This window comes from Salmo salar, chromosome 22 (assembly GCF_965601325.2).
Source record: "Salmo salar chromosome 22, fSalSal1, whole genome shotgun sequence".
In the NCBI taxonomy this organism is placed as follows: Eukaryota; Metazoa; Chordata; class Actinopteri; order Salmoniformes; family Salmonidae; genus Salmo; species Salmo salar.
The window spans coordinates 18,218,678-18,241,487 of record NC_138312.1 but is presented as its reverse complement, the minus strand read 5'-3'; the positions used below and the strand labels follow the sequence as shown (position 1 = coordinate 18,241,487).

The 22,810-nt window shown below is 45.8% G+C and overlaps 1 protein-coding gene across 3 annotated transcripts in view; it reads left to right on the top strand.

Moving 5' to 3' along the window:
- The window catches only part of LOC106582898 (protein NDRG3), a 66,599-nt gene that overhangs the window by 31,773 nt on the left and 12,016 nt on the right, over positions 1–22,810 (top strand). For 2 of the 3 annotated variants that reach the window (XM_014166490.3, XM_014166489.3), the window contains exons 4-7: positions 19,335–19,440; positions 19,942–20,125; positions 20,230–20,290; positions 21,008–21,094. In XM_014166490.3, the coding sequence (XP_014021965.2) occupies positions 19,335–19,440; positions 19,942–20,125; positions 20,230–20,290; positions 21,008–21,094 (438 nt within the window). Of the gene's footprint in view, positions 1–10,299; positions 10,682–19,334; positions 19,441–19,941; positions 20,126–20,229; positions 20,291–21,007; positions 21,095–22,810 lie in introns of those variants that run through there. The other variant, XM_014166491.3, reaches the window with a different exon arrangement.

Genomic DNA, 22,810 nt, shown 5'->3' with positions numbered 1-22,810 from the left:
CTGCAGGTGGAATGGTGATGCAGAGTTTGTGGTAGTATACGTTTAAACACAGATCTTGGATCAGATTCCCCTATCTCCAATCCTAACAATCACCATGAGAGGGGGGGGGGGGGGGGAAATATCTGACCCTGTATCATTGGCTAAGGGCCGCATCTATCTACTGATGCAAATTTCACAAGCCAAGTGGTGGAAAACATGTTGCTTGTGAGACTGTCTCAGCTTGTTTATTTGTTGGTGTGTACACAGCAAACAGCAGCATTAGTAGTGACCTTTGGGTCACCCTCCCACTGGCCTTAAGCTCAGAGTTATGTCCCCGCTCCTCAGCTCCTGTGCCGTGTGTGAGTCTGCTGATGGGGGAGTTGAGGCCGAGCCATGGAGAGCGCGGGACAGCCCGGCATTCATAGTGGGCCTCCAGCCATACAAGGCTCAGTGGGGTGTACTACGAATCACGTTTGAGGAATTAGTGAGGTTACTTTGGTCAACTCTTAGTTCATCTCGGGATAACCGGTACCACAAAAGTGGGTCACCTTTTAGCCAGGTACATTTCTATGGCAACGTATCCTTCAGAACTAGCCTGCTCCGGGGCAGGCTAACTCCATTTATCTTGAATGAAGTTTCTAAGCCGGGAGTTGAGCACCAATGAAATCAGATTCCCTCCCTCTCGCAAAGATTGTGCCTTCATCCCCTTGGACTAGCCATGGGCGATATGAACATGCAGTTACAAGCCTAGCTCGAGCAGGCTCAAATAAGGGGCAGGTGCATGATCAATATCTACCTTTTGTGATATGGATGAAGCCTGAGCTGGAATGTGAAGCTAACTGAAGCTGGCTAGCTTTATAAAAGCATGAGTAGATCTAGCTTGCTTCATAGCATTGACGGCTTGGTTGTTTAGCAACAAAACCGATGCATGTGCAACTATGGGGGAAAAACAGATGGGGTTGGCTTTGTTGACAACATGTAATAAACTATATTTCATCGCCAATGTTTATTGAAAATATAAATCAATTATGCACAGTGAGCACTTGTCTCTCAGATACATAGTTACAGTTGTTGGTCAGCGAGCTATAGCAAATGTTTGTCAAAACAAGACATGGTTTCAAGAACAAGATGAAACGAACTGAAACTAGTCACTTACTTTCCCCCCACATGGCAGTTTCTTGTCATTGTTGCTCGCTATCTGGCCATCCAGAATCACAACAACACGCTGACTTCTGCCCCATGGAAGCACGCACATCGTTTTCATGACGTTGTCAGCTAACCCAGCTATAGCATTCTGGTTAAACTGTGATAGACCTGAGATGGGGTTCATCATGGGGTGGATGTGGTTACCGGAGCCGTTTTGGTTCTGGAGTTGTATCTGTCTGTCTGCTCTGGTATGGTTCTCTATCAATGTACAATTGAACACGTGACTTTTTATTCCATAATTAAGGTTTTATTTTGATGCTTTGTACTTGTGTAGATTATGGTGTGTTAAGTTGTTGCAAGGCCCTGTTCTGTGGACAAACCTTTTATGGGATAATACTGAGTCGTGATTCTTTAAACCACACCAGCCTGAGGCCCCCAAGGCCCCCGAGGATCAAGACAACAGCCAATGAATGCCTTTCGGTCTCCATTACACATCGAATCACTGCTTCACTGCCATGTAACACTGAGTGGGAAGAAGAAGAGGAGGACTGGTTTCTGTGATATTGTGTGATATTGTGTGATGTCTAAATACATTGCAAACATGCAAATAGAACTGCCAGACAGGATAATTATTAGTGATGGGGGGGATTGATACAGTTTCATATTGGGATATTGTTTTTTTGAACAATGTATTGTTTTGACCTGCGTTAGTTGGCTGTATTTGCACCAAAACGCCAGTATTTTTCCTTCATAGCTTGTGCTCCATCTTCTTTTTAATTAGGGAGCCAATTTGTTTTCAGCACTTTAATGTCCATTACTGATCAGACATCTGGTTTGGAATATTGAATTGCAGTAAAATCATAGTATCGAATTGCGATACATATAGAATTCATTTCATTGCAATACATATCGTATCGGCACCTAAGTATCATGATAATATCGTATCATGAGGTCCCTGGTAATTCCCAGCCTTAGTTATTATTAGCCTACATACATTACATACAGTCAGAAATGGATCTGAATTATTTTGGTATGCATCTGCTGAAAGTGGACAGTGGTCTGTGTAAACACAGTACAAAATACATACAGATGATGGTTGGCTTTTCAACTGTTTGGATGCTGCTTCTCAGGCTGTAAAGGGTTAACTAACACTGTCTCTCTCAGCCTGCTGCAGTCTTGCCTGTTCCCTGTATCACCTCCTGGTGCATTTGGAAAGTATTCAGACCCCTTCACTTTTTCCACATTTTGTTACGTTACAGCCTTATTCATTTTTTTTTATTTTTTATGTATCTACACACAATACCCCATAATGACAAATCGAAAACAGATTTTTTGACATTATTGCAAATTTATAATATATATTTTTTAAATTCCTTAAATACATAAGTATTCAGACCCTTTGCTTTGAGACTCAAAATTGAGCTCGGGTGCATCCTGTTTCCATTGATCATCCTTGAGATGTTTCTACAACTTGACTGGAGTCCACCTGCGGTAAATTCAACTGATTGGACATGATTTGGAAAGGCACACACCTGTCTATATAAGGTTCCACAGTTGACAGTGCATGTCAGAGTAAAAACCAAGCCATGAGGTCAAAAGGAATTGTCCGTAGAGCTCCGAGACGACAGGATTGTGTCGAGGCACAGATCTGGGGAAGTGTATCAAAACATTTCTGCAACATTGAAGGTCCCCAAGAACACAATGGCCTCCATCATTCTTAAAAATACTCTTCCTAGAGCTGGCTGCCTGGCCAAATGGAGCAATCGTTGGAGAAGGGCCTTGGTAAGGGAGGTGACCAAGAACCCGATGGTCACTCTGACAGAGCTCGAGAGTTCCTCTGTGGAGATGGGAGAACCTTCCAGAAGGACAACCATCTCTGCAGCAATCCACCAATCAGGCTTTTATGATAGAGTGGCCAGATGAAAGCCATTTCTCAGTAAAAGGCACATGACACCCTGCTTGAAGTTTGCCAAAAGGCACCTAAAGGACTCAGACCATGAGAAACAAGATTCTCTGGTCTGATGAAACCAAGATGGAACTCTTTGGCCTGAATGCCAAGCATCATTTTTGGAGGAAACCTTGCACCATCCCTACGGTGAAGCATGGTGGTGGCAGCATCATGCTGTGGGGATGTTTTTCAGTGGCAGGGACTGGGTGGCTAGTCAGGATCGAGGAAAAGTTTAACAGAGCAAAGTACAGAGGTCCTTGATGAAATCCTGCTCCAGAGTGCTCAGGACCTTAGACTGGGGTGAAGGTTCACCTTCCAACAGGAAAATAACCCTAAGCACAGAGCCAAGACAATGCAGGAGTGGCCCAGCCAGAGCCTGGACTTGAACCCGATCGAACATCTCTGAAGAGACCCTAAAATATCTGTGCAGCGATGCTCCCCATCCAACCTGACAGAGCTTGAGAGGATCTGCAGAGAAGAATGGGAGAAACTCCCCAAATACAGGTGTTCCAAGCTTGTAGCGTCATACCCAAGAAGACTCGAGGCTGTAATCGCTGCCAAAGGTGCTTCAACAAAGTACTGAGTAAAGGGTCTGAATACTTATGTAAATGGGATATTTGCAAAAAAAAATTTTAAAACACTGTTTTTGCTTTGTCATTATAGGGTATTGTGTGTAATTTGATGCCCCCCCCCCCCCCCCCAATTTAATCAATTTTAGTATAAGGCTGTAACGTAACAAAATGTGAAAGTCAAGGGGTCTGAATACTTTCCAAATGCACTGTATCTACTGCAGGGAGGAGAGTAAGCATGCTCAATGGAGCAGGGCTGGTGCATGCTCTCCTTCTCCAGGTGGTCCTGTCTCCTTCTCCAGGTGGTCCTGTCTGTGCACCCATCCACCCTTCATGCATACACTCAGCCACATACATAGGCCTTGTCACTCATACACACACATTCGGACATACAGTATTGTCTTCACTTTTGCCACATCCAACAGACAACGCGCAGTGTTTACATCTAGCCAGCATCATTATTACAGAATCTCCCATTAGTCGGGCCACTGCAGCACTGCTGTGACGTCATCACCCAGAGACAGTGTGTGTGTGGAGGGGGAGACTGGGCCAAAGGTTGTGGTATCAATCTTCATTCTGCACAGGGATGCTGCCCTGTCTTACATCACAGGGAGGTATCCACTAGATGTGTCACACATGTACATTTACACTGTTGCAGGAATTCTGAACAAAATGATGGAGCTTGAAATGGCTGTGCTTTCAAAATGGAAACATGTGAAGTGATGCTAAATGAGTGCAATCCCGGGAGACCTGTTTGGCAGCTGCAGTAATACGAAGGCGCGAGTAATGGGATGCTTAGCTCTGTTCACATCACAATTTAGTTCTCCTTGCAAAGATAATGGTGTAGGCCTAATCCATTTCAGATGTATTGTTCTCCTATATACAGTAAATATACTGAGCAACAATATAAACGCGACGTGACAATTTCAAAAATTTTACTGCGTTAACAGTTCATAGAAGGAAATCAGTCAATTGAAAGAAATGCATTAGGCCCTAATCTATGGATTTCACATGACTGAGAATACTGATATGCATCTGCTGGTCACAGATAACTTATTTTTTTTAAGGTAGGGTCGTGGATCAGACAACCGGTCAGTATCTGGTGTGACCACCATTTGCCTCATGCAGCGTGACACACCTCCTCTGCATAGTTGATCTGGCTGTTGATTGTGGCCTGTGGAATGTTGTCCCACTCCTCTTCAATGGCTGTGCGATGTTGCTGGATATAGGCGGGAACTGGAACAATCTGTCGTACATGTGTTCCAGCTGTCGTACACCTCAATGGTTGACATGTCTGGTGGGTATGCAGGACATGGTAGAACTGGGACATTTCCAACTTCCAGGAATTGTGTACAGAAAGCCTTGCAACATGGGGCTGTGCATTATCATGTTGAAACATGAGGTGATGGCGGTGGATAAATGACACGACAATGGGCCTCAGGATCTCGTCACGGTATCTCTGTGTATTCAAATTGCCATTGATAAAATATAATTGTGTTTGTTGTCCGTAGCTTATTCCTGCCCATACCACAACCCAATCCACCACCATGGGGCACTCTGTTCACAACGTTGACATCAGCAAACCACATGCTCGGACAACGCCATACACATGGCCTGCGGTTGTGAGGCCGGTTGGACGCACTACCAAATTCTCTAAAAGGACATTGGCAAAAATGTCATAATAAAAATTTCTCAAACCTACAAGTATTATACACCATTTTAAAGATAAGATTCTCATTAATCCAACCACAGTGTCCGATTTCAAAAAGGCTTTACAGCGAAAGCACACCAAACGATTGTTAGGTCAGCACCTAGTCACAAAAAAACATACAGCCATTTTCCAGCCAAAGAGAGGAGTCACAAAAAGCAGAAATATAGATAAAATGAATCACTAACCTTTGATGATCTTCATCAGATGACACTCATCGGACTTCATGTTACACAATACATGTATGTTTTGTTCGATAAAGTTCATATTTATATCCAAAAATCTCGGTTTACATTGGCGCATTATGTTCAGTAATGTTTTGCCTCCAAAACGTCCGGTGACTTTGCAGAGAGCCACATCAATTTACAGAAATACTTATCATAAACTTTGATAAAATATACAAGTGTTATGCACAGAATTAAAGATACACTTCTCCTTAATGCAACCGCTGTGTCAGATTTCAAAAAAGCTTTACGGCGAAAGCAAACTTTGCAATAATCTGAGTACAGCGCTCAGATATCAAAACAAGCCATACAGATACCCGCCATTTTGGAGTCAACAGAACTCACAAATACCATTATAAATATTCACTTACCTTTGATGATCTTCATCAGAATGCACTCCCAGGAATCCCAGTTCCCCAGTAAATGTTTGTTTTGTTCGATAAAGTCCATCCTTTATGTCCAAATACCTCATTTTTGTTTGAGCGTTCTGTTGAGTAATCCAAATGCACTGTGCTCGCACAGTTAGTTCAGACGAATAGTCAAAAAAGTTATATTACAGTTCGTAGAAACATGTCAAACGATGTATAGAATCAATCTTTAGGATGTTTTTATCATAAATCTTCCATAATATTCTAACCGGACGATTCCTTTGTCTTCAGAAATGAAAAGGAACACAGCTAACTCTCACGGGAGCGCGCGCCACTGAGCTCATGTCATTTTCTCATTCATCTGATTCCAATGGCTCTTATTTTCTTCCCATTCACAGTAGAAGCATGAAACAACATTCTAAAGACTGTTGACATCTAGTGGAAGCCTTAGGAAGTGCAAAATGACCCCACAGACACTGTATACTGGATAGGCAATCACTTAAAAAACTACAAACCTCAGATTTCCCACTTCCTGGTTGGATTTTTTCTCAGGTTTTTGCCTGCCATATGAGTTCTGTTATACTCACAGACATCATTCAAACAGTTTTAGAAACTTCAGAGTGTGTTCTATCCAAATATACTAATAAAATGCATATCTGAGGTTCTGGGACTGAGTAGCAGGCAGTTTACTCTGGGCACATTCTTCATTCAAGCTACTCAATACTGCCACCCATCCATAAGAAGTTTTAATCAGCTTGTTGATATGCCAAACCTGTCAGGTGGATGGATTATCTTGGCAAAGGAGAAACACTCACTAACAGGGATGTAAACAAATGTGTGCATAAAATCTTGGAGAAATAAGCTTTTTGTGCATATGGGATATTTTATTTCAGCTCATGAAACATGGGACAAACACTTTACGTTGCATTTATTTTTGTTCAGTGTAGACTAGAATGAATGTAAAGAACCTGACAATAACTTTGTCTTGACCTTGTCCTCCTCCAGGAAATGCAGTGTCCTCTCTCTTCCCCTTCAGTGGGTAAAATGTCTTGGTATAGCGTCAAACTGGGATTGCAAGTCATTGTTGAGGTCCCCTGTGTTTTGCTGATCTCATTTAGCCCAGGAGAGGGCGCTGTAAGCCTGTCTGATGGTACAGAGCAGAGGAGCTGGACTTTAGTGTGATGTGCCAGTACACAGGGTTGGGTAGGTTACTTTCTAAATTGTTACTAGTTACCTGCCCAAAATTGTAATCAGTAATTTTGGGATTAACCAAATTCAGTAACGTAATCTGATTACATGCAGTTACTTTTAAGTTACTTTCCCCTTAAGAGGCATTAGAAGAAGACAAAAAATATATTTTACAATTGAACAACATCTATTGCAGGATAAATCAATGTTAAAGTTTATATAGCTGGCCATATATGGATGTTACATTTTACTTTATGGGTTGGTTATGTAGGCTTCTTCTAACCTATCGCTTTCTACTACATATAATAATACGATTCAATTAGACTTTGGTTTTTAATGTAAAGATGTATCAGAATTCCAGTCATTCCAATAAATGTTATACCCCTTGATCTTCAAGAATAGGACTTGGAAATATGGAAGTATAGATTAACCAACAGTTTTCCTGAGCAGGACCCCAAAACTAAGGACTTATTAGCCAGCCCAACTCTGTTGTTTATGATTTTGTTGTCATGGGGAACTGATCAAATAAATGCTGGCTCATGGAATGGCATGCTTTGAGCACTACTGAAAAGTGCTATTTACTTGTGAAAAATGAATGCCATATACTGCATTTGCTATAGGCCTATTGTTTACCTTTTTGTTGTTGACACTGTGATATCTTGATAATATGCAGCTGTTTAAAGGGCAAATCTACAGATGAAACAATAACAAAACGAACACCTCGCCTCTGTTTTGGAGGGATGGGCTTGGAAAAATGTAACCACTCTCAGATTAATAGACAGCGCTATGGATGGAAGGACTGACCATCCATGATATCAACATTATTATTTTAACCATGTTATGAGGCTAAACCGTGTTTGTTTACATTTACAATGTTTACAAACATTGGAGAAAAACAAGTTAATATTTTGGGTTGTCATGGAGTGTAGCAGTTGAACTGAGCTCATGAGGCATTTATAAGTTATATTCTTCAAGAATCAATGGATATATATTTATAAATCCAAAAATGGATGTAGCAACTAAAGATTTACCCTTTAAGTCAATCAAAAGTGTGCGAGTCTGAGCAGGTGTCCATTAGGCCTATGGATAAAAAAATGTTTTTAAATGTATCCGCATGAACTAGATTGAGCAATAAAAGCCCCACTTTTCTCTTTTTATCCATATCACCGTAGACTACACCACTGCTGTCGTCCTTACCTCCAAGCGTTTATTCAAGTTGGATAATCTTTGGATGCCGACAGCAGTCGCACCATTGGAAGACATAGCTTGGACTGTAGCCTAAAAAAGCCTATTCCTGCTCTTTTCCCTCGATCCATCAAACACATTTGGTGTGACATCTCTGACTTGTGGTCAGACTCGCTCAGGTGGAACAAACTTAAACTTGCGTATTTTTTTTCAATGCTGATTTGAATGTCAATGAGAAAACATCCTTTATGATTTTTAAAGTAATCCTCGAAATAATCATCTAGTTTTTCAAAAGTATCTGTAATCTGATTACAATATTTTAGCTGGTAACGGATTACAGTTACCGTTTTTTTGTGATTAGTTACTCCCCAACCCTGCGTGTTCAATACCGAAGGCTTGTCTATGTTATATTTTTTTTAAAAGGCTGATATTAAAATGGAATTCAGATGTTGGTAAATGTAGTTGTGGTGAAAACAGTGCAGACGAAATACCTGTGTCCCCTGTGACTATCCCTGTCCTCCACTTCCTCCTCTGAGCGTCCGTCCATCTGTCTGTCTCCTTGGAGGGGGTGGTTGGTGCTGAGACGGCAGTGTCTGTATGACTCACAGGGAGGGAGAGGTGGCAGTATGGCTGTGTCACTGTCACTGTGGTGCCTGAGAGACTTCAAAACAGTCACGCTGATTCTCCGTGATTGCATTCCAAAACACTGTGGAATTGGACAAAAGCAGACCGTAGTAATAAATGTATGCCTGAATAAAAATGGTGGTGTTTTATCAGTAAAAGATGTGTCCATCGCTGCTGTGTGCCTGTGTGCATGAGAGAGCAGATGTTTATATCCAAGTGGGGTAATTTATTCCAGAGATGCACGCATCATCATCATCATCATTAGACCGGTCAACTTGTGTTTGTACAGTGTGTACAGTGTGTATGTATATATGTATGTATGTGTGGGTATATATGTATGTATGTGTGGGTATGTGGCACCCCCCTGTGGGGCAGTAGTGGGAATCATTCATGTAGAAACACTTGGTAGTGCGTTCCACCCAGCTCGCCTGGCGCTCCCTGTAGGTAGGCGGAGTTCACACTGTAGGACCAATAGAACACACAGTGAGTGTGCTGCTCCGCCCAATCGACACATTCTATGTACGTTCCATTGGTCCCCTGGTGGAAACTCCGCCCGCCCGGGCCAGCTGCTTCCTGCAGGTAATAGAGAAGAGAACATGATGAATCAATAGGTTATCGAGCTCAGTAAGTAAACACATACTGTTCACACACACAGACACACACTCACGGTAGTCATATAGAGCAACGTGGATTGTTATTACAGTGTAACAGCCATTTTGTTCATCTCTCTTAGACACAAGGTGCTCATTTGCAGCCCATCATGGTGACGGTGCGTTGGATTACCTCGGGGTCACAGCAGGTCGAATGATTGCAGGGTCGTTAGTGAATGAAATCAATATACTGAATGTCTTAGTTACTGGAAAATCTGCTGTTACAAAACCATATTGGTGCATTGGAAGACTGAGCTCATATTGATATTCGATGCAGACCTTCTTCCCCTCGCTGTCTAGTCTGACACTCTGCGACAAGAAGAATGGATTTCGTCATCATGTATTAGCCTGGTTGCTCATTGATGACAGGTGTAGAGGGTTTAATCCAATTCTTCCCATAAACTGACATCTCAAGGTGATGCTCCGATAATTCAGCAGGATCAGACAGTGACTTTAGAGCGCAGCTGCTGAGCTGATGCAGAATACACTGGCAGGGGTCAGTAGTCAACGTCAGCACCCCTTTTACAGCACCCCTCTATCTCTCTCTGTGATGTCAGAGTGCTGCATGTCTCCACCCCAGCACCCTCGCCACTCTCCATCCATCCCCCGCCCCCTTTCCTCTGTTCTCTAGCCCAACCCCTTTCTGCCCACCTGACCTGCTGAAATCCAATTAGAATTACCGGGACAAAGCCTTGTCTGCACAGACGCGCTGTGCTTACCAAGCACAAACTGCAGTCTCACTCTCTCCTTCTCCCACTCTCTTTTCCTCTCTCTTCCCTCCTCTCTGTCCCTCTGCATCTTTTCCATCCCTCTCGTTCAAAATATTCACTCTTTCTCTCACTCCATTTTGTCTTTGTCTGTCTTTCGCTCTCTCCCTTCCTTCTTGCTGGTCTAACTTGTGCAGCGAGTCTCTCTATCTCCTCTCTCTCTCTCTCTCTTTCTCTCTCTGTCTCTGTCTCTCTCTTGCTCTCTCTCTCCCCCCTGCACTGCCTCCCTCTCTCCCTCCCTCCTAGCAGCACACAGTCCTCCTGCGTGGGAAACATGTCAGCCATTCTGGACCTGGACCAGATCGCATGCTCTGGGAATGCAGTGGTGAGTGCGTCTAACTGACACACCTCGCTGGGTTTAGATTCAGGGTGCTGAGCCACTGGCTCTCTGGGAGGGGCTGGACCGGGCAGGACTCCCTGGCTGGTTGGCAGCACACCTGCCTGTCTACCTAACTTCCTCCCCAGACAGACGGCTAACCAGCTGAGATGTTTCAGTGTGCAGAGAGGCGTTTGCGTGGGCGGACGTTTGCCTGCAGGAGAACACTAGATTTTTCTTGTTTGTGTGCACTTACTGTCGAGACTGTGTGTGTATTCGTGTGCGGGGAAGTGTGTGTGTGTGTGTGTGTGTGTGTGTTGTCAACATAGACGTCATGAATGTGTTCTTGTGTGTTGTTGGTAGATTTAATGTGATGGCATGAAATATGCATGTGTATAAGTGTTCAGGAGTCTCAGCATACAGGACGGTATGCGGGAGGGTATGTGGAGGATATGTGGGAGGGTGTGCGAAAGGATATGCGGGAGGATATGTGGAGGGTAGGTGGGAGGATATGTGGGAGGATGGGTGGAGAATATGTGGGAGGATAGGTGGAGAATATGTGGGAGGATATGTGGAGGATATGTGGAGGGAAGGTGGGAGGATATATGTGGGAGGATGTGTGGAGAATATGTGGGAGGATATGTGGAGGGTAGGAGGGAGGATATGTGGAGGGTAGGGGTGGGAGGATAGGTGGAGGAGGATATGTGGAGAATATGTGGAGGATATGTGGAGGGTAGGTGGGAGGATATGTGGAGGGTAGGTGGGAGGATATGTGGGAGATGGGTGGAGGATATGTGGGAGTATTTGCGGGAGCAGATGTGGGAGGGTATGCGTATGTGCCTGTCTGTGTGTGCACGTCTCTGGATTTACTGCATTTCTGTGTCTGTGTTTGCCAGACCGTGAAGAGAAAAAAGCTATTTTCTCTGTACATATCAGTGGTGACCGAGACCAGCTAGACAAGCCTTGTGATCCCTGTGTGTGAACTGCAACAGTCTGACAGGGACCAGGAACTGATCTTTCACCCACATAACAATGACAGATCTGTTGAAGTCTGAAACATATCCCACAAGGACCTTGTACAGGCTAAATGTTGTTTTCAACCCCAAGACATAGACAGGCTCTGTGTGTGTGTGTGTGTGTGTGTGTGTGTGTGTGTGTGTGTGTGTGTGTGTGTGTGTGTGTGTGTGTGTGTGTGTGTGTGTGTGTGTGTGTGTGTTTCTGTCCCATGAAGCTGCTCCGTGTGGTGATTGATGCTGTCACTCTCAAGGCCAGGGGGAGGAGAAGCATAGAGGGGGTAGTGGGAGTAGACGGGCAAAGGAGATGGATGGCAGAAAGCATGACACATTGCTCTCCCTTTTCACCTTCAATTTCCCTATTTATCTACATCACCTTACCCCTCTCTATCCTCCTCCTCCCTCACCCTCTCTATCCTCTCCTCCTCCTCCCTCACCCAACTATCCTCCTCCTCCCTCACCCTCTCTATCCTCCTCCTCCCTCACCCTCTCTATCATCTCCTCCTCCTCCCTCACCCTCTCTATCCTCCTCCTCCCTCACCCTCTCTATCCTCCTCCTCCCTCACCCTCTCTATCCTCTCCTCCCTCCTCCTCTCTATCCTCTCCTCCTCCCTCATCCTCTCTATCCCCTCCTCCTCCCTCCTCCTCCTCCCTCACCCTCTATATCCTCTCTATCCTCTCCTCCCTCATCCTCTCTATCCTCTCCTCCTCCTCCCTCACCCTCTCTATCCTCTCCTCCTCCTCCCTCACCCTCTCTATCCTCTCCATCTCCTCCCTCACCCTCTCTATCCTCTCCTCCTCATCCTCTCTATCCTCTCCTCCTCCTCCCTCACCCTCTATATCCTATCCTCCTCCTCCCCCACCCTCTCTATCCTCTCCTCCCTCACCCTCTCTATCCTCTCCTCCTCCTCCCTCATCCTCTATATCCTCTCCTCCTCCTCTCCTCACCCTCTCTATCCTCTCCTCCTCCCTCACCCTCTCTATCCTCTCCTCCTCCCTCACCCTCTCTATCCTCTCCTCCTCCCTCACCCTCTCTATCCTCTCCTCCCTCACCCTCTCTATCCTCTCCTCCCTCACCCTCTCTATCCTCTCCTCCTCCTCCCTCACCCTCTATATCCTATCCTCCTCCTCCCTCACCCTCTCTATCCTCTCCTCCATCACCCTCTCTATCCTCTCCTCCCTCATCCTCTATATCCTCTCCTCCTCCTCTCCTCACCCTCTCTATCCTCTCCTCCTCCCTCACCCTCTCTATCCTCTCCTCCTCCTCCCTCACCCTCTCTATCCTCTCCTCCCTCACCCTCTCTATCCTCTCCTCCTCCTCCCTCATCCTCTATATCCTCTCCTCCTCCTCTCCTCACCCTCTCTATCATCTCCTCCTCCCTCACCCTCTATATCCTATCCTCCTCCTCCCTCACCCTCTCTATCCTCTCCTCCATCACCCTCTCTATCCTCTCCTCCCTCACCCTCTCTATCCTCTCCTCCTCCTCCCTCATCCTCTATATCCTCTCCTCCTCCTCTCCTCACCCTCTCTATCCTCTCCTCCTCCTCTCCTCACCCTCTCTATCCTCTCCTCCTCCCTCACCCTCTCTATCCTCTCCTCCTCCTCCCTCACCCTCTCTATCCCCTCCTCCCTCACCCTCTCTATCCTCTCCTCCCTCACCCTCTCTATCCTCTCCTCCTCCTCCCTCATCCTCTATATCCTCTCCTCCTCCTCTCCTCACCCTCTCTATCCTCTCCTCCTCCCTCACCCTCTCTGTCCCCTCCTCCTCCTCCCTCACCCTCTCTGTCCTCTCCTCCTCCTCCCTCACCCTCTCTATCCTCTCCTCCTCCACCCTCACCCTCTCTATCCTCTCCTCCTCCCTCACCCTCTCTATCCTCTCCTCCTCCCTCACCCTCTCTATCCTCTCCTCCTCCTCCCTCACCCTCTATATCCTCTCCTCCTCCCTCACCCTCTCTATCCTGTCCTCCTCCCTCACCCTCGCTATCCTCTCCTCCTCCTCCCTCACCCTCTCTATCCTCTCCTCCCTCACCCTCTCTATCCTCTCCTCCCTCATCCTCTCCTCCTCCTCCCTCACCCTCTCTATCCTCTCTTCCTCCTCCTCCCTCACCCTCTCTATCCTCTCCTCCTCCTCCCTCATCCTCTCTATCCTCTCCTCTCCTCCCTCACCCTCTCTATCCTCTCCTCCTCCTCCCTCACCCTCTCTATCCTCTCCTCCTCCTCCCTCATCCTCTCTATCCTCTCCTCCTCCTCCCTCATCCTCTCTATCCTCTCCTCCGCCTCCCTCATCCTCTCTATCCTCCCCTCCTCCTCCCTCATCCTCTCTATCCTCTCCTCCTCCCTCACCCTCTCTATCCTCTCCTCCTCCTCCCTCATCCTCTCTATCCTCTCCTCCTCCTCCCTCACCCTCTCTATCCTCTCCTCCTCCTCCCTCATCCTCTCTATCCTCTCCTCCTCCTCCCTCATCCTCTCTATCCTCTCCTCCTCCTCCCTCATCCTCTCTATCCTCTCCTCCTCCTCCCTCATCCTCTCTATCCTCTCCTCCTCCTCCCTCATCCTCTCTATCCTCTCCTCCTCCTCCCTCATCCTCTCTATCCTCTCCTCCTCCTCCCTCATCCTCTCTATCCTCTCCTCCTCCTCCCTCACCCTCTCTATCCTCTCCTCCCTCACCCTCTCTATCCTCTCCTCCCTCACCCTCTCTATCCTCTCCTCCCTCACCCTCTCTATCCTCTCCTCCCTCACCCTCTCTGTCCTCTCCTCCTCCTCCCTCATCCTCTCTATCCTCTCCTCCTCCTCCCTCTGTCCTCTCCTCCTCCTCCCCACCCTCTCTATCCACTCCTCCCTCACCCTCTCTATCCTCTCCTCCTCCTCCCTCACCCTCTATATCCTCCTCCCTCACCCTCTCTATCTTCTCCTCCTCCTCCCTCACCCTCTCTATCCTCTCCTCCTCCTCCCTCACCCTCTCTATCCTCCCCTCCTCCTCCCTCATCCTCTCTATCCTCTCCTCCTCCTCCCTCACCCTCTCTATCCTCTCCTCCTCCTCCCTCATCCTCTCTATCCTCTCCTCCTCCTCCCTCATCCTCTCTATCCTCTCCTCCTCCTCCCTCATCCTCTCCTCCTCCTCCCTCATCCTCTCTATCCTCTCCTCCTCCTCCCTCATCCTCTCTATCCTCTCCTCCTCCTCCCTCACCCTCTCTATCCTCTCCTCCTCCTCCCTCACCCTCTCTATCCTCTCCTCCTCCTCCCTCACCCTCTCTATCCTCTCCTCCTCCTCCCTCATCCTCTCTATCCTCTCCTCCTCCCTCACCCTCTCTATCCTCTCCTCCTCCTCCCTCACCCTCTCTATCCTCTCCTCCTCCTCCCTCACCCTCTCTATCCTCTCCTCCCTCACCCTCTCTATCCTCTCCTCCTCCTCCCTCACCCTCTCTATCCTCTCCTCCTCCTCCCTCACCCTCTCTATCCTCTCCTCCCTCATCCTCTCTATCCTCTCCTCCTCCTCCCTCACCCTCTCTATCCTCTCCTCCCTCACCCTCTCTATCCTCTCCTCCTCCTCCCTCATCCTCTCTATCCTCTCCTCCTCCTCCCTCACCCTCTCCATCCTCTCCTCCCTCACCCTCTCCATCCTCTCCTCCCTCACCCTCTCTATCCTCTCCTCCCTCACCCTCTCTATCCTCTCCTCCCTCACCCTCTCTATCCTCTCCTCCCTCACCCTCTCTATCCTCTCCTCCTCCTCCCTCACCCTCTCTATCCTCTCCTCCTCCTCCCTCACCCTCTCTATCCTCTCCTCCTCCTCCCTCACCCTCTCTATCCTCTCCTCCTCCTCCCTCACCCTCTCTATCCTCTCCTTGTTCTCTCTTTTCCTTCTCTGTGTGATTTGTTTCCATCTTTGGCAGATTCCTCTGGGTGTCTCTGCAGGGCACCTCTCTGCCCTTAGCCCTCCATTTGTTATAGATCGTTATCAGCCGTCTTTGACGATACACAAATCCAAACCCCACATTAACATTCTCCTCCACATTCTATGAAGTTTGTCTAAACCCCCATTAAAGAAGCATAGTTTCACTTTGGTAAAGGGTAAAAGGGGTGCAGCCATTGCAGTGCTCACTACTCTCCCCCCTCCCTCTCCAGGCCAGCAGCCCCGCCCCAGTTCTGTTTGCGTCTGAGGCTCAACTGCGGTGTGTGTGTGTGTGTGTGTGTGTGTGTGTGTGTGTGTGTGTGTGTGTGTGGTGTGTGTGTGTGTGTGTGTGTGTGTGTGTGTGTGTGTGTGTGTGTGTGTGTGTGTGTGTGTGTGTGTGTGTGTGTGTGTGTGTGTGTGTAAAGAGAGAAAGATAAAGGAAAACAGACCACAGGCATGGCTTATTCCTAGATCAATACAACCTAAAGACAAGGATCTAAGCCAGATGACTGGACCTGGGGCCTTGTTCAGATCATGGTGTTTATGATAAACCATATTCTTCCTCTATGCCAAGGAAGCCACTCCCTTGTGTTTGTTTTTCATCAGTGGGTCTCCTCTCCCCCTTTACTCCATCTTTAATCGCTCTTTCATGCTCTACTTATCTTCTCTCTTCTGTTCTATCATTTTGTCTCTTCTTCTCACTCCATCAGCAGCCTCAGGTTGTGTGTTTGTGCTCCATTTATTTGAACAATCGTTTTTCTCACTCAGTGTGTCCTTGTTGCTGTCCTTCTCTCAACCTGAAACACTCATTTTGCAGCAACACAGAAGGGAGTGTTTCATTGTTAATAACAACAGGTCATTCAGCAACACAGAAGGGAGTGTTTCATTGTTAATAACAACAGGTCATGCAGCAACACAGAAGGGAGTGTTTCATTGTTAATAACAACAGGTCAGGCAGCAACACAGAAGGGAGTGTTTCATTGTTAATAACAACAGGTCAGGCAGCAACACAGAAGGGAGTGTTTCACTGTTAATAACAGGTCATTCAGCAACACAGAAGGGAGTGTTTCATTGTTAATAACAACAGGTCAGGCAGCAACACAGAAGGGAGTGTTTCATTGTTAATAACAACAGGTCATGCAGCAACACAGAAGGGAGTGTTTCATTGTTAATAACAACAGGTCATGCAGCAACACAGAAGGGAGTGTTTCATTGTTAATAACAACAGGTCAGGCAGCAACACAGAAGGGAGTGTTTCACTGTTAATAACAACAGGTCATTCAGCAACACAGAAGGGAGTGTTTCATTGTTAATAACAACAGGTCATTCAGCAACACAGAAGGGAGTGTTTCATTGTTAATAACAACAGGTCATGCAGCAACACAGAAGGGAGTGTTTCATTGTTAATAACAACAGGTCAGGCAGCAACACAGAAGGGAGTGTTTCACTGTTAATAACAACAGGTCATTCAGCAACACAGAAGGGAGTGTTTCATTGTTAATAACAACAGGTCAGGCAGCAACACAGAAGGGAGTGTTTCATTGTTAATAACAACAGGTCATGCAGCAACACAGAAGGGAGTGTTTCATTGTTAATAACAACAGGTCATGCAGCAACACAGAAGGGAGTGTTTCATTGTTAATAACAACAGGTCATGCAGCAACACAGAAGGGAGTGTTTCACTGTTAATAACAACAGGTCATTCAGCAACACAGAAGGGAGTGTTTCATTGTTAATAACAACAGGTCAGGCAGCAACACAGAAGGGAGTGTTTCATTGTTAATAACAACAGGTCATTCAGCAACACAGAAGGGAGTGTTTCATTGTTAATAACAACAGGTCATGCAGCAACACAGAAGGGAGTGTTTCATTGTTAATAACCACAGGTCATGCAGCAAGACAGAAGGGAGTGTTTCATTGTTAATAACCACAGGTCATGCAGCAACACAGAAGGGAGTGTTTCACTGTTAATAACAACAGGTCATTCAGCAACACAGAAGGGAGTGTTTCATTGTTAATAACCACAGGTCATGCAGCAACACAGAAGGGAGTGTTTCATTGTTAATAACCACAGGTCATGCAGCAACACAGAAGGGAGTGTTTCACTGTTAATAACAACAGGTCATGCAGCAACACAGAAGGGAGTGTTTCATTGTTAATAACAACAGGTCATTCAGCAACACAGAAGGGAGTGTTATTTCTGTGAGCTTCAAATACGTTCTTTGAATGCAGAACTTATTTTTCATAATACTTTGATATGAACAACTTATAATAGTAAAGACTGTAACCTGAGGAAAAGCCTTTTCCATTGATCTCTGTTGCATGTGTCGCCATGTTTCTGTTCTGTGATTGTCTTTGTCTCCACGCTGTGGGCGCCTGGCTGTTAATTAATGCATGTACTTGCCTCCGTGCATTTAAATGAAGTCTTAATCTGACTATAGTGAATTTTAAAGCATTGAAAATGGCTGGTATGTTTGGTTGAGAACTTAGACAGGGATACCGCTGCCTTGTCCTTGACCGGAAGGTTTAACCTTCACTTCCTCTAGAGGAGCTTTGAAATCCACCATTTTCATTTCTAAAATGTTCAAATGGTTCCTTCTGCAGTGTTCCCAGCCCTGCCTCTGAGCAGAGGAGGCTCCTCTCGCTCTCTCTTAATTATTGCATGACCAGTGCACCCTGAGACTAGGCAAGCTCTTTGCCCACCACTACCTCGTGCTCCTATACACACTCGCTCACATTCATACACTAACATGCTCAGATACACAGTCCCAAGTCATGCCGACCTTGCGCCGCGGTATGGTGTGTGACGTCAGCAGATACTGCTGCCACTAATTTAGAGAGGTACCGGATCGGTCTTTAGAAAGTGTGGAGGCACACCAGGGAACAACGCTGTTATTTCCTTGGTGTATTGCATCACTTCCTGTTTCAAGTCATGATATGTGATGAAGCTCAGAAAGATGGCAGTTTATTGCTGTCATATTTTTGGGCCTAATTTGCCCAAAACTCTTAATTTGCCCAAACTGACTCGGTTACACTGAAAACCTTAATGCACAGACTTGGAATCCTAAAAATGATTCAGCATTTTATAGATGGCTCTAGCCTCTGTCTCTGTGTCATTTTAAGGTTCAGTCTCTTGTTAAGAAAGGACGCTATTTAATGCATAGAGAGGCATGGAGAAAAATGAAGTCAGTTTGAGTCTGAGTTTGAATAGAAGAGGGCTTGTCCTCCCTGCAGTGGCAGCATTCAAACATGGCGATGACTCTGGATTTTTGCACAGTAATACTTTGGGGTGGAGTGCATTTTAAAATCTCCAAGAGAAACAGCTGATCCACTCTCTGCTCCTCCTCGTCCCGTCTGAGGGCTCTGGAAAGGAGACAGGAAGCTCTATAGTCTGTATACATTCAATCATAAGGACTCACTCATGATTGGATTGTCAATTTGTTTGGCCTTTTTTGTCTTTCTCATATCTGAGGAATGATGTAGTAAGCTGTAATTACAATATTAATCCGTAAATGTCCACATCCAACCCCCTCCACATCCCCCTCCACATACCCTGAGGCACTTGGTGTAGATTGAAAAAGATTAGATAAGAAAAAACAATGCGGTGAAAATGTCCTCGACCTCAAGGGCCTAGGAGTCCGTTTGGAATTGGGCATATGTTGGTCTGGCCACCAGCGTGGCTCCCTCCCAACCTCGGTACTGTTCAGATCTGTCTACCAACGCCCTGACCAGTCTGTTCTCCTCTATGATTGGCTGCAGGAGCATGATATTGAGACTCAGCATGGCGTGCTCCATGTGACCATGAGGGGCGTTCCCAAGGGCAACCGGCCAGTCATCCTCACCTACCATGACATCGGACTCAACCGTGAGTGTGCAGATTAACCGTAATACTATTATCTAACACAGTGTGTTTATAAACATGTAACATATCTTCTAGAAGTATTACCTGTAAGTTTATGCCATGGATTTGTGTTTTCTGTATGATAGGTTTGTGCCATTCTTGTGTATCTTATTTCTAGGTTTACTTAAGCAATAAGGTACGTGGGGGTGTGGTATATGGCCAATATACCACGGCTATGTGCTGTTCTTAGGCACGACGCATTGCGGAGTGCCTGGACACAGCCCTTAGCCGTGTTATATTGGCCATATATCACAAACCCCAGAGGTGCCTTATTGCTATTATAAACTGGTTACCAATGTAATTAAAGATGTAAAAATAAACGTTTTGTCTCACCCATGGTATATGGTCTGATGTACCACGGCTATCAGCCAATCAGCATTCAGGGCTCGAACCACCCAGTTTCTTATTCTTCATATCTAATGAATGGGTTTGCATTACTATCCTTTTGGTCCCCTCTCTGTGCAGATAAGTCGTGCTTCAACACGCTGTTTAACTTTGAGGACATGCAAGAGATCACGCAGCACTTTGCTGTGGTCCACGTGGACGCCCCCGGACAGCAGGAGGCGGCAGCACCCTTCCCCACCGGGTACCAGTACCCGACCATGGACGAACTGTCTGAGATGCTGCCCTCGGTTATGACTCAGCTCAAGTGAGTGACATGGACATTGACCACTTGGCTCATTCAGGTTGTGATGGATAAACCAGTGAAAGTTGGTGTTGCTGATGGTGTGATGTATTTCCTGATGTCCACAGGGTGAACAGTGTGATTGGGATTGGCGTGGGAGCAGGAGCCTACATCCTATCCCGGTTTGCAGTAAGTCTACTTAACACTTGACAACAGCTCTCTCATCCAATGTCTATTTTCTTTTTCCAAAATCACCTGTCTCTCTCAGTTCATCTCTATGTGGTCGATTACAGCTTCCTGTACAGTCTGAACATCCAACTCACACCGCAGCATTTCACCAGTCCTCTTGTCTATTATAAACCGTGCCATTCTGAGGGGGTGAATCACCTTGTTATTCACTCGCCATCTCTCTTGTGTTCTTTTTCTTTCTGCGCTCAATGCCTGGCTTATTTTGGCTCTGCTGCATTCTCTAGAAGAGAGGAGAAAGAGAATGAGTGGAGCGAGAGAGCATGAGGAGGAGGACAGGGTGGAAATAGTCTGGAGGATTTAGGAATCACAGTGTTTGATGTTCCTCTGGGGGTCTGCTCAACATTTATTTTCAAATTCCACCAGTTAGGGGTTGGAGTGAAATGGAAACAAGGTAGCTAGATTGGTAACAACTGCTGTTGCATTTGATATTAACATGTAGTTTCAGGTAACCAGCATCTCAGCAGCCACTGTGGATACATCTGGCCTTTCTTGAAAATTACAAACGTTTGTAGCGTTCGGAATGCAGTTTTAACGCCAATCACTACGTCTCCCTGAGATGTTCATCTTCATTCCTTTCTTACTGTATGAAGACTGGGATGCTGCTATGCTGCTTCACCTCATGTTCGGGGGCTGACCTGTTGTTCCTCTCGCCTGCAGCTGAACAACCCTACTCTGGTAGAGGGCCTGGTTCTGATCAACGTGGATCCGTGTGCCGAGGGATGGATCGACTGGGCTGCCTCCAAGGTCAGTAGTCCTCACCCGTATTTACAGACCAAGACATAGATCGTTCTGATCTCCTAGAAGTGACCATATTACCGTCACACCGGCAGTCATGAGTCATGACCGCAGTAAAATTCCACGTGACCGGTTAAAAAAAGAAAAAATACATTTATTTAACCTTTATTTAACTAGTCAAGTCAATTAAGAAGAAATTCTTATGTTACAATGACTGCCTACCCCGGTCAAACCCTCACCTAACGACGCTGGGCCAATTGTGCGCCACCCTATGGGACTCCCGATCACAGCCAGTTGTGATACAGCCCGGGATCGAACCAGGGTCTTTAGTGACGCCTCTAGCACTGAGATGCAGTGCCTTAGACCGCTGCGCCACTCGGGAACCCTCCAGTCCTCTTGAGACACGGTAATCTCCTTTTATGCACTCTGGACATGTTTTGGTAGTACCCAACTCCCTAACGACCATCAGATCGAAAATCACATCAGACACTTATCATCAAAACAGTATCATGCTTTTAAAACTCACCTTACCGATCAATTTGAAGAAATAAGTTCAACAGCAGGTTGAAACTAAGTGTAAAACATGGTTGTGTGGATGTTGTTTCAAAGCCTTATACAACTAAATTCACAGTGCTTTCTAAGGTGATGATTCATTCAAATATTAAAGCTTATGCATACACATAGGCTAATGAGCCCAAGCCTGAAAAAAAAACGTCATAAAAAGTATGATTGTGCCATTATACAATACATAGCATACCGCATGTTACCCATGGCATAAAAACATAAATGGTCTAGCCTCTACTCCAAAATTAAACAAATTTGAGTAATCGCCTTTGAGTGTAGACTGTATTATTATTCATACTGGATGGACTGGTTACCTTATGCTGCGCTCCAAAATGTCTATACACTAGTCTGGGAGAGAACCAATAGCCCTAGTCGATGCTGTTGGTTCATTGATTTGTGCAGGGCGGCTTACAGTTAGTCTACAATTATAGTGAATTTGTATTTGATTTTGAATAGCCTATGGTGAAATATGTTTCGTTGCTAAAACATGTTATTGTTGATTTTCCCAAACAGATTTCACTTGGTTTCCGAAATTAAGCACTTGGTTTCCGAAATTAAGCACTTGGTAGGTGCAGGAACAGGGTTGGAGAGCCCATGGCATACAGAGTTTAGGCGGAATATCACCTGTCGCTCAGTGAGAGCATTCTTCTCAAACAGTAGTTGATGCGTCGAGTGAAATAAGTGTATTTATTTCTCAGCTGCTCATATTAAGCACAGCTCCGCTATAAAAGAGAAGTAGCCTATTCGGAATCATTCAAAACAGACCGCCGGGAAAGCGCACGGCCTTCATTCGCTATTCGAGTGCATACAGATTACACATTTTTTTCCCCCGCCCCGGTTCCTACCATTGGGCCATTCTAAAGCTAAACTAATGTACATTTTAGTTAATATTAAATTGAGAATAGTCTGATGGGTGAAAATATGATCACTTGATGGGAGAACAGCTGTGCAGCCTGAGGCAAGGAACAGAGCGCAAGCTTTTTTGTTGACTTTCTCAAACCGTCAATAGCCTATAGTCGTATCATGCAGCCCATATATGTTTAGATTTCTATGACATTCTAAGGTTTGTATCATTCACAACTAAAGTTGCCACAACGCTCAACAAAGCAACTTCGCTCTAGAATGGGAAAAATATCCTTTCTATTTAAGTTAAATTATATA